At 35.7% G+C, this 11,531-nt stretch overlaps 2 protein-coding genes across 3 annotated transcripts; one reads left to right on the top strand and one right to left on the bottom strand.

The window, feature by feature from the left end:
• Window positions 1-2,418: 2,418 nt before the first annotated feature.
• Window positions 2,419-4,053, top strand: OGG1 (8-oxoguanine-DNA glycosylase 1). Its single transcript, XM_079054206.1, has 3 exons — window positions 2,419-3,233; window positions 3,303-3,513; window positions 3,638-4,053. Exons 1-3 carry the CDS (start codon window positions 2,524-2,526, stop codon window positions 3,872-3,874), a joined length of 1,158 nt encoding a protein of 385 aa, XP_078910332.1. The 5' UTR covers window positions 2,419-2,523; the 3' UTR covers window positions 3,875-4,053.
• A 1,245-nt stretch (window positions 4,054-5,298) lies between these two features.
• LOC145119268 (V-type proton ATPase subunit B 2) lies at window positions 5,299-9,921 on the bottom strand. 2 transcript variants are annotated; one of them, XM_079054894.1, is made up of 15 exons: window positions 9,690-9,921; window positions 9,042-9,117; window positions 8,851-8,906; window positions 8,616-8,714; window positions 8,441-8,500; window positions 8,252-8,363; window positions 7,948-8,156; window positions 7,581-7,715; window positions 7,358-7,495; window positions 7,111-7,261; window positions 6,410-6,492; window positions 6,247-6,294; window positions 6,108-6,161; window positions 5,908-5,991; window positions 5,299-5,806 (listed from the first exon to the last, which is right to left on the bottom strand). In XM_079054894.1, exons 2-15 carry the CDS (start codon window positions 9,097-9,099, stop codon window positions 5,621-5,623), a joined length of 1,473 nt encoding a protein of 490 aa, XP_078911020.1. In that variant the 5' UTR covers window positions 9,100-9,117; window positions 9,690-9,921; the 3' UTR covers window positions 5,299-5,620. The 2 variants fall into 2 exon arrangements, with proteins under 2 accessions (XP_078911020.1, XP_078911021.1); XM_079054895.1 differs by having other exon boundaries at window positions 7,581-7,712.
• Window positions 9,922-11,531: the final 1,610 nt, after the last annotated feature.

Here is an 11,531-nt window from a genome sequence, read left to right as displayed (position 1 = left end):
TTGGGACTCGGCGAGTCGTGGGTTGGTTCCCACGACTGTTATGATTCAGGAGGAACCCAGTTGAGTTTAGAAGGGATTTAGATGAGTCCAGGGAAGGGACTCAACGGAATAGACATAGCCATGGAACTGGAAACAATGGGACTCGGCGAGTGCAGGAACGTACTCGGCGAGTCCAAGGCCATCTCCTAACTCATGAAGACGGACTCGACGAGTTGTTCATACAACTCGGCGAGTCACAGACTAGACACGTTCATTTGATGAAGATAAACTCGACGAGTTCGGGAGGAACTCGGCGAGCCAGATGAAGATTGTCCCGATATTATGATCGAAAGAGGACTCGTCGAGTCTTGCTAAACTCGACGAGTAGAGTCGGGTTGAGAATAGATGAAATGATTGGGACTCGGCGAGTTGGCGGGCCAACTCGGCGAGTCCGGTCAACTGGAAGTTGACTTTGACCAGGATGTGGATTTTAGCCAGGGGTAAAATTATCATTTTACCCTAAGGATAGTTATTAGTTTCTGACTAAGTGTCATTGTGGAAATTATAGCCGGAGAGTCGCCGGAACAACAGTCAGATATTTTCCGCGTAGTGTTTCGACAGCAGTTACACGAGGTGAGTTTCCTTTCAGTAGGAACGGGTCTAAGGCACCAAGGCCGGCCCGTAGTATGAAATGTCAGTAGCTGAGTGTGGGCGGGGCCCGTATCTCACAATATAGTTTGATTATGGATATATGTTTGACTGTTAGAATTAGTATACTTGTTGTCTGTGTGATATTTGTATATTGGAATAGTAGTTGAGTGTGGGTGGGGCCCGTATCTCGCAGTAGATGAGTGTGGACGGGGCCCGTATCTCATAGTAGTCGAGTGTGGGTGGGGCCCGTATCTCGAAGTAGCTGAGTGTGGGCGGGACCCGTACCTCAGAGTCAGCAGAGTGTGAGCGGGGCCCGTATCTTTTAGTTGCATGATATGTGTGTATGGTATGTGGTAGTTTGGGGAACTCACTAAGCTTCGTGCTTACAATTTTCAGTTTTGGTTTCAGGTACTTCCACTAACAAGGGAAATGGCTCGGGATGATCGCATGACACACACCACAATCACAGCCTGGGAGTTTACTCTGATGTTTTACTATGAGATTTTGATCTAAGACGGATATTATGATGTTTTATGAAACATGATTTATGTTTTTACTTATGCCTTGAATGGTTTATGATTTTAGTAATGATTTGAAAACGAAATTTTTGGGTCATATTTTTGGGATGTTACAGTGATGTTGTTTGAAAAGATTTAAGGGAAGGGTGTTCGATATTATTAGATCAAAATGCGACACATCATAATGATGTCACAATAATGCTCGCCCACCCATCCAAAGCCACATCAACATGTTAACGAGACGAACAAGGTTAAACCGAGGAAGCACAACCTGATTGGAACAAGTTAACAAATTAATGACCACGACATATAACTAAAAGCTTAGTCGTATGTAACAAAAGGTTGACGTAGTTATTGTATATCATAAGCCCAAATTAATTTTCCGAAAGGAGTATTCTACTTAGAGGTATCAAAAAGCGATACGACAAGCTAATCTGAAACGAAATACCTAAAATCAAAACCGAATATACAAGAAAAATCTAGACTGAATCATTTTGTAACGTGGAAACGACTTTGTCATATATGTAACACTTAATTTTTAGTTTGTTCTTTCTCCCACATACTCCATGGTACCACTCATTACCTCGTCCTCATGACCTCTCTCGTTCGACTCCCGACTCTTATTTTTTCAGTTTTTTAAAATTTTATATTTCGCCTCTCAAACTGCTATTCTTTGAACCTATTTAGTGTATCAATTTTCTGACATGACACAAGACAAAATATTCACATATTTACAAATTTTAAACCATAAGGCTTTGGGAAGTGGATACGTTAAGAGTCCTCGCCAAAGCTCTTAGCATGCATGAACACCACCCCTTAGCATGCGTTAAGGGTGTGCGTCAGCAAGAACTTGCTGGTTCATCAGCGTGAGGAGAAAGGAGAAAGATAGAGGGGAGAATGATTTGTAGCTTTTTTCTTGATTGACTGATTTATTTATTTGTTTGTTTTTTTTTTTTCAAAAGCATGCTAGCACTTCTTAGCATTATGTTATGTTTATGTGGCATGTCTTAACATACCTTAGGACACACCACCACTCCCTCTAGCCTAATAAACAACCTGACATAAACGTCTTGTTTCCGAGTTTAAACAAAGAAAAGAAGAGAAGAAAAAGAAAAAAAGAAAATTATGTTCCCAAATTTGAGACAAGTAGAATAAAAGTTAATCATTTTGTAAATTAAAAAGTAACACCAATTTTTTTTACATTTTTCTCGTTACCACTCAAGAACGGGCGAAAAAAAAGTTGAAAAATAAGGAATTGACACGACAACGGTTTTAGATCCTAGAGGGTGTTTGACAATTTGTCGTGAGCAATCGCCAGCCAGTGTAGAGGTCCTTGAAGCAGCGAACCAAATTTCAGCACCCAATTACTCATCGAATGATTACATATATGAAGCGACAACGACCCCTCCCGTCGCCGCCGTCAATAACCACGGCTACTGGAGAACCCATCCTTTCAAAAATCACCTCAACCAATTCCACCATATCCTCATACTACTCTTCCAAGAAACCTAGAAAAGCCCTTATTTCAGACCTCAAAACCCCCAAACGGGTAACTCTCAATTTGAACAAATCAGAGCTCTTTTTACCCCTCACATTCCCAACCGGCCAAACATTCAGGTGGAAACAGACATCCCCTTTTCAATACACAGGTGTTGTTGGCTCCCACCTTGTCTCCCTCATACAACTTCAAGACGCAAATGGGACTGACGTAGCTTATACTTTTCACAACACCCCCACCTCCGATCAAACTGCTGCTAAATCAGCTCTACTGGATTTCCTTAATATGAGTATTTGTTTGAGTGATTTATGGAAGGAGTTTTCTGCTTCCGATCAACGGTTTTCTGAACTGGCGGAGCATTTGAGCGGTGCCAGAGTGCTCAGGCAAGACCCACTTGAGTGCCTTATTCAGTTTATTTGTTCCTCTAATAACAATATTAAGAGGATAACCCAAATGGTTGATTTCATATCATCATTGGGTAATCATCTGGGCGTGGTTGAAGGGATTGAGTTTTATGAATTCCCCTCTCTGGATCAATTGTCAAAAGTTTCTGAGGAAGAGCTTCGAAAGGCTGGTTTTGGCTACAGGTTAGACTTTCATTCCCATGGAATGCATATTTCCTTACATTGAAAATACATTTTGGTTTGATGAAACAGGGCCAAGTACATAACTGGCACAGTGCAAGCACTGCAATCAAAACCTGGTGGAGGAGCAGCATGGCTTGCTTCTCTTCGTGAATTAGAGCTTCAAAACACAATTGAAGCCCTTACTACTCTACCTGGTGTGGGCCCCAAAGTTGCTGCTTGCATTGCTTTGTTCTCTTTAGATCAACACCATGCTGTTCCTGTTGATACACATGTCTGGAAGGTCAGCCACCTTCTTATACTTATATTTACATAACATTCATTCATGTACTCTTTATGACAAGGTTTATTGCATGAAACATAATTACTAAAATATTGGTATTTTTTTTTGTTTTTATATAAAAAAGATTGCAACCAGATACTTAATCCCTGAGCTGGCTGGAACAAAATTGACACCCAAGCTGTGTAGCCGTGTGGCAGATGCATTTGTGGAAAAATACGGGAGATATGCTGGATGGGCTCAGACTCTACTTTTTATTGCTGAATTGCCTTCACAAAAGGCACTTTTACAGTCTCTAACTACTCAAACAAAGGAGGCAGCCAAAGATGTAAATCACAAAAAGGTTGATAAACATAACATTTGATAATAGTTTTCATGTATTAGGAATGGTGTTTCATTGTGTCTTTTTAAAGTGATTATCTGATTATTACAAGTCATGATTGTTGCTCCTAGTGTTAGGTAAGTTAATTCTGTTGTACAATGGAAGAAATTCTTAAAATTGGTAGTTTTATTTATTGAGTGGTTATTCTTTTTTAAAGTGTATATTATTTAGAGGTTATTTTAAATATGCAGTCACATCATTTCCGTGCCTTTATCAAATGAATACTCAGTTGTGGCCAAACAGGTAAACAATTTACTTTTACGGTTTTACCTTTTTGCATATGAACATAACAAAAATGGAAGTTAAGTGTTGAAACCTTTATAAAAGTGTAAGCTATTGAATTGTTTTTTCTTTTAACCAAAGTTGTTATCCATATTTTAAGTAAAGAAGAATTCCTTAATTGGCTCCTCCGTCGTCTACAAAGAGGATGCTCTAAAGTAGGCTCCCCTTTCACTTGCAAGACACACACACGAAGTATTGAATTCTCTTATTAATACAAAAAACCATTATATATCTCTCTCTTGTGCTTCATGTTCTTATAGTTCTTAATCTTAATTCTCCAAGATATAGTAGACGTTCTCTTGTACCCCATATGTGTCTATGTTTAAGAATATCTAATTCTTAGAGGTCATTTATATGTTGTACTTATGCATAAGGATTGTTTCTTTTTGGCTTAATGGGTTAAACACTTAAACGTGGATAGCAATACATGAATGTTTAAAAAACCTAGCCTAATGTATCAAGACACTGACAATTACCTATTTGATATTCTCTTTTCATCTCAACTTTTCTCATGTTAAAATTGATGAATATTGTAAAAAAATGAAAGATAATGGTAAAATGGCCATTTAGTTTTATTCTGATTGTTCATATGATCTAAAAAAGGGTCTTTAAAAAAAACATACCTTATGTGTATATTTCTTTATCTAGACAATCGTTATTACTCATTCAGCCAAAAGAAACAACCCTTGATTGGGGCCTTGCCAAGTTGCCTTTATTTGAGGAAACACCTCTTCATTTTCTTTGGTAGTTTGGTTTTAGACCATGTTGTGTTGTTCATCTGATTATTTTCTATGGCATAGTAATTTGAATTAAGCAGTTGGGGGATGTTTAAATTACATTATATTAGGAAATGTACTTTTATATATTAGATTATGCATTAAGGTACACAAGTCTTTGGTTTTGTAACAAGTATCATATAGACATTTACCATCGTTTTGCATCTATAATAATAATAATAATAATAATAAGAAAAAGAAGAAGTTTTAGGCTATACGAGATCTAAGTAGTAGAGCACCACATTAGCTGGTCATTGGTTGCAACGTATCGTATATAATAGATTTATTTGAAGAAAGGATTCAAAACCACCCCTTGGAAATTTTCAAAAATTAAAAAAATATATATGATTTTCAAGAACAGAAACAAATAACTTGCATTCACGAACGAGCACAAAACAATCCAATACAACAATAACAATATCGATAAAGTAAGCAGAAATGAAGGAATAATAAGGGCAGGGCTGTTCCCAAAACACAAATCCACAGCTAATAGTCTCTCGTAGTAGCCACTAAATACCATAAATTACATAGCCTACCCCCCTGCCTCTTATGCAAAAGAATCATTAGCCGAGGCTTTCAACATAATAAATCAAACCACAGACAAACAAAAAACCTTTTTCTTATTTCATCGATAAAAAGGTCGTCCAACAAATAACTACTTCCTTTCCTTTCAGTTGGTTGCCTCACGGCTGTAGAAGGCATCGAGGGTCTTGGCGGGAATACGGTGAAGAAGCTCACGTGGGAAGATTCTCAGAAGTGTCCATGCCAAGTCCAGTGACTGGAAGATGTTTCGTGTGTCATACGCTCCTTGTGCCACAAATTTCCTCTCAAATTTGTCCAAAAATTCCAAGTACAGCTGAAAATGATATAAAATTTTCATTTTTGGCAAACAACTATCACGTTTGTCTACTTTAATCCCTTGTAATTTATCACAGTCACAGAAAGAGAGAAACTCACCAGATCCTCAGAAGAGAGAGCTTCTTCTCCAACCACTGCCTTCATGGCCTGGACATCTTTACCAATGGCATAGTTTGCATATAGCTGTGAACATACAAATTACAATACAAGGGTAAAAACGTCATTCATTTATACAATATGAAGTTATTGAATTTTTGAAGGGGTATATTATATTATATGAGAGAAAAAAGAATCTTGACCTGATTGGAGACATCAGAATGGTCCCTACGAGTCATCCCTTCACCAATAGCACTCTGTAAATCATTCATACAACCTCTAATTACAAAAAAAAGCCCTTATGGTTTATTTAGTCGGGATAAACAAGAGGTTTAGGCTTACCTTCATCAATCGAGATAGGGATGGAAGCACATTGATTGGAGGGTAAATCTGTCATTTTATTTTTTTAAATCATCATATCAATAGACTTTTCACTTTTCAGTTTTAGGTTTAATAAAAAGAAAACCAATCAAGCATCAGAAATAAAGCTCCATGATCATCTTACCTGTCTGTTGTGGAGCTGCCTGTCAATGTATATCTGTCCTTCAGTGATATAACCCGTAAGATCAGGGGTGGGATGTGTAATATCTGATTAATTCAATCACTAATTAGTACCCAACTACAAATCAAATCTAAAACAAAAAAATAACAAGCAACTTCCTTAAGTAATGAAAGAGGGAATGGAATGTGATTCCTTCTCATGGCTGATTTTCATTCCATAGACCATAGGGGAGGAGTGTTTTTTTTTTATTTAAAGGATAGAATGATATAATCTTTTATATCAATAATGTTTTTCATTTTTTTTTTTCAAAACTTCAATTAAATTATTTTTTGTTATTTCCAAAAGTAACTGAAGATTTCATGGTATTAAATTTTATTTTATCTTTTAATATGTGTAAGCAATCTTTTTACAGTTACAGATAAACTTTTTTAACTGTGTATAATACATATACGACATAAAATATGTTCATCTGTAATTTACTTAGCAATATATTTTTATTGGATTAAAAATTATTTTTATAAAACAATATTTTTTTCTTTATTTAACAATTTGATTTCATTTACTTTTTTATTTGTACATAACAAACAACATGATTGAATGACTTGTTCCATTTCCTCAAAGCAAGCAAACATGATAATGGAATGTAATGACCCATTCCATTCCATCATAATTCATATGAAACAGAGGATAAAAATGATACATACCATCATTGGGCATAGTCAAAATTGGAATCTGTGTGATGGAGCCCTTTCGGCCTTCAATTCTTCCAGCACGCTCATAGATAGTTGCCAGATCAGTATACATATACCCAGGATACCCTCTCCTTCCAGGCACTTCCTCTCTAGCAGCAGACACCTAAATTAAAAGTAAACACATAAATACTTATATATATATATATATATATATATATATATATATATATATTCAGATAACATGAAAAAGATTCATTACCTCACGAAGAGCATCAGCATAAGAACTCATATCTGTTAAGATAACAAGAACATGTTTCCCACATTCATATGCCAAATATTCTGCTGTTGTCAAAGCGATACGGGGAGTGATGATACGCTCAATTGTAGGGTCATTGGCCTGTATATATTAAAATAATGTCAAAAAATAAGCATCATTTGATGATAATAACAACAATAGAGTAATAAACAGATCAAACACTTACAAGATTTAGAAAAAGAGTCACTCTCTCCATGGAGCCATTTTCCTCAAAATCACGTTTGAAAAACTGTGCAGTCTCCATGTTTACTCCCATGGCTGCAAAAACAATGGCAAAGTTGTCCTCTTCTCCACCCGACTGCTAAAATCACATAAAATTCACTTTCGAGTAAAAAACAAAAATCACAAAAAATAACAAAGTATTATTTTCTTTTCACCTATAATAGCAACATACTTACCTTTTGCTATTAGGGGTAAAGAAATGTATGTAGATTGCTACTATGGGTGAAAAAGAAAAGTAGATTCTCCACATTGATAAAAAAAAAAAAAAAAGAGTAAAGAGTAAAGTACGTTGCTATTTCTTGTAATAATACCTCAAGCAAGTTTTCAGTCTTTTCCAATCGCTTGACTAAACCAGCTTGACGACAGATTTGAGCAGCAATCTCATTGTGAGGAAGACCAGCAGCAGAAAACAAAGGAATCTTTTGTCCTCTAGCAATTGAATTCATCACATCAATTGTGGAGATACCAGTTTGGATCATTTCTTCTGGATATGTTCTCTCACTAGGATTGATAGAACTTCCTGAAATAATAATAATATATTACAAAAAGTTTAGTTAATTATGGTTTTTGGGTTTTGTTTTCCTGTGAGTTGGGTTCAGAGTATGTTGTTATTACCAGAAATATCCAGGTAGGCTTCTGGCAAAATAGGAGGGCCATTATCAATTGGCTTCCCAGAGCCATTGAATATGCGCCCAAGCATATCCATTGAAACAGGAGTTTTTAAGACCTGTAATTGTATTTTTAGAAAGTAAGATTTCATTTGGCAAAAAGATAAAAAAGACATAAAATGGAAGTTGTGTGTACCTCCCCAGTGAACTGAACAGTTGTGAATTTATTGTCAATTCCAGATGTTCCTTCGAAAACCTGGTCAATATAAATTGAATATTTGTTTCATCATAAATGCAGACAAACATATATACGAATAAATGATAAGCAGATTGTTTATCATACAATCAAAATAAATTATACAACTGATCACCTGGACAACAGCTTTCTCTCCATCAACTTCCAAGACCTGACCACGTCTGGTTGAACCATCACCTAAACGAATATTCACAATCTCTTGATACTTTGGTCCCTGTGATTATGTAAAGAGGAATACCCAAATGTTTATCAGTAGTTTGTATACAGATATATAACATGTATAAATGTTTGAATATCTATGGGCAAAATAAGAGTGAGAGAAAGAAGAAATGAAAAGAAGGGAAACTAACCTTCACTTTATCAAGGATAACTAGTGGTCCAGCAACTCCAGAGACAGTTCTATATTCTGCATAGTAGTGAGTTCAGTAATCATGCACAATCAATGATATTTACATATAGAAGTTAAAGATCTTACAGCATTTCAGTTTCCATTAAACTCAAGAAGGGAAAAAGACATGTTGACATTGTAACATAAGCTTACCCATTCCAATTTCAAGTGTTGCCTCCTCCATGCTGGTAGTGTTTTTCGTAACCCCCATATTCAGCTATAAAAGAGCCTATAGAACAGAATTTTAAAAATTGGAACCAAAGTTAAAAGGCTGAAATTCCCAAAATTAAACCGTCTTACAGCTCACTCAAGCAAGTCCAAGACTCTAGGTCCATGCCCAATCCGTACTTTAAAATCCAATAATGCGGATCAAATTATAAGAGCGCTAACTTAAAAAACATCGGATGAGAAACAAAAATGAGATCTAAATAGACAATTAGACATAGGCATGAGGAAAACAAATTCTCGTTGAATCATATTGTAATTATGTCTAATTCGCATCAAACTCCATTCAAGCATATGATAGAGAATGTTCCCATCCATTATTCGATCCAAGTATTTTTATTCCAATTTACGATTACCGATTGATCCAATGAAATGAGGGGAAAAAATAAACCTAGACATCTATCGATTATTCAGAAATCAATAACAATAAGATTGCCAGATTTCATAACCAATAAACATACAAGTACGTGGATCTGGATACCACTGTAGACGCAGAACGCAAATAAAATCACGTACAGATATAGATTTACTGAATTTGAAAGGAAACGATGAATATTAGAAAAACAATAGTCTTACTTGTCCTTCGATTAGTTAAGTTGGTTGATGGTGATCGACCACAACCACAACCACGACCAAGAGGAAGAGGAAGCAGATTTGACGTGTGAGGAGGGTAGATTGATCCGATGGAGGGAGGGTTTTGAAAGAGACGCCTTGGATTTGTGCTGTGTTTAGATCGAAGTCGAAGGGAGCGATTTCTTGTGTGGCTCTCGTAGAGAGATGGGGGACACGAGAATCTTAATATTGATTGATTGATCTCTCTCCATGACTTTGTTTAATTAATGAGTAAATTACAAAAAGATCCCTCGATTTCGTTAAAGTTTGCAGTCACTTTTCAATCTTATTTTTTTACAACAAAATACATTTTTATGTTTGGAAAAAAAGAAAGACGCATCTGGAAATTTCTATAAATAATCTAAAATTTATGCATATATATAATGTGAGATCTCCACACAAAAATCATGTTTGTAGCAACAAACGTATACGAGCTTCGAACATATCTTATTCCAAAAGCAAAAAAATAAATAAAACTATCACATGATGAACTTACTTAAAAATTAACATATAACTATATAGATGGCCTTTCTAAAAGACTTCCTGCCAGGTTGTTTAGACATGAATATTCTCGCTTATGAAAGTAATTGTAAAGAAAGATAGAACAAAAATGAGATTTCTTATTTCACAAAAGAATAATCGATACTGTAACTTAAAAAACTCTATGAACATATATACAACTACATATGAAGTACGAAATCTCATTTTCACGAAGGATTCGATCAATACCAATAGTAGAATATAAATCATTTTATCGGAGTTGCACAACAAAATGGTTTGGATGAAGATCCAAGTTGGTTTTCACGAAGGATTCAATCAAGATCAAGGGTAGAAAACATTTTATCATAGTTGCACAACAAATTGGTATTAAAGCATCATGGAAGGAGTTTTATCGAATGGAGGGTTGTGTTTGTGAATTATTAGTTGTGTTTTCTGATGATCGGTCAAAGGTTTGGGTGAATATTCAAGTGAGTTTTCACAACGGTTTTCGATCAAAGACATATCAGCAAGAGTTGTCCAAATTCACATAAAACGGTGTGTTTCTTGGAGAGTTTTCTAGGGGAAAAAAATAATCAAACTACAAAAAAAAAAAGTTCAATAATTTCAATTCATTTTGTTTTATTGATTTGTGGTTATTTGGGATTTTAATTGGAAATATAGGGTCCCTCCACAAAGAAATTTTGTGTTGAGGTGGAGTTTGAAAGATTGTAGATAAGGTGTTCAATAAAAGTCCTAGTGAGTTTTATGTTAAAAAAGTGGGGTTTGGTTTGTTCTTGGGTAACAATTTTTTTTTTTTTTTTTTTGTGATTAATCGAAAAGGTGAATTGCATGGGATTGAGTGTTGGATCAATCGAGGTTTTCATAATGTTTAATTGATCAAGAGAGGAGTGTTGCAGAAAAAAGTCACTAGTTCAAAGGAGGAATGAAATTGAGTCAGGAAGTTGCAACGGCCTTGGTTATTTGACAACATAGAGAGTGGTTCTTCAAGTGGTAAATTGACATGTTTTACAAAGAATGTTCTATGGCATGTCAAGTTTTGGTTCAATGTGCGGGCATTGTTAAAGGAACAAAGAATGTGGTTTTCACTTTTTCATAAAGATGCTCACAAGTGAGGGTGAGATTGTATATATGTAAAAGGAAAAGAAGGTTGAGAGACAGTATGGTGGTAGTGCAAGGGATACCGGTTTTGGTCCTCTTCTGAGAGGTGTTTATTTAGTTAGATACATGATTCGAGATAAAGTAGGTGGTTCAAAAGATGGTTCTTCGGGTATGGCGGAGAAGGTGAAAGGTATCTCCAAACGGGTG

The sequence above is a fragment of the Lactuca virosa genome, chromosome 6 (genome assembly GCF_052849685.1).
Source record: "Lactuca virosa cultivar CGN04683 chromosome 6, Lactuca_virosa_CGN04683_v6, whole genome shotgun sequence".
Taxonomy (NCBI): domain Eukaryota; kingdom Viridiplantae; phylum Streptophyta; class Magnoliopsida; order Asterales; family Asteraceae; genus Lactuca; species Lactuca virosa.
The sequence above is the reverse complement of the archived record's forward strand: the minus strand, read 5'-3'. Positions and strand labels throughout refer to the sequence as shown.

Coding starts and splice junctions, on each gene's coding strand:
- OGG1 (XM_079054206.1), top strand. CDS start 2,524: ATGATTACATATATGAAGCGACAACGACCCCTCCCGTCGCCGCCGTCA. Junction 3,234..3,302: donor AAGGCTGGTTTTGGCTACAG/GTTAGACTTTCA, acceptor TTGATGAAACAG/GGCCAAGTACATAACTGGCA. Junction 3,514..3,637: donor TTGATACACATGTCTGGAAG/GTCAGCCACCTT, acceptor TATATAAAAAAG/ATTGCAACCAGATACTTAAT.
- LOC145119268 (XM_079054894.1), bottom strand. CDS start 9,099: ATGGGGGTTACGAAAAACACTACCAGCATGGAGGAGGCAACACTTGAA. Junction 8,501..8,615: donor GAGAGAAAGCTGTTGTCCAG/GTGATCAGTTGT, acceptor TATATTGACCAG/GTTTTCGAAGGAACATCTGG. Junction 6,162..6,246: donor CCCTATCTCGATTGATGAAG/GTAAGCCTAAAC, acceptor AATGATTTACAG/AGTGCTATTGGTGAAGGGAT.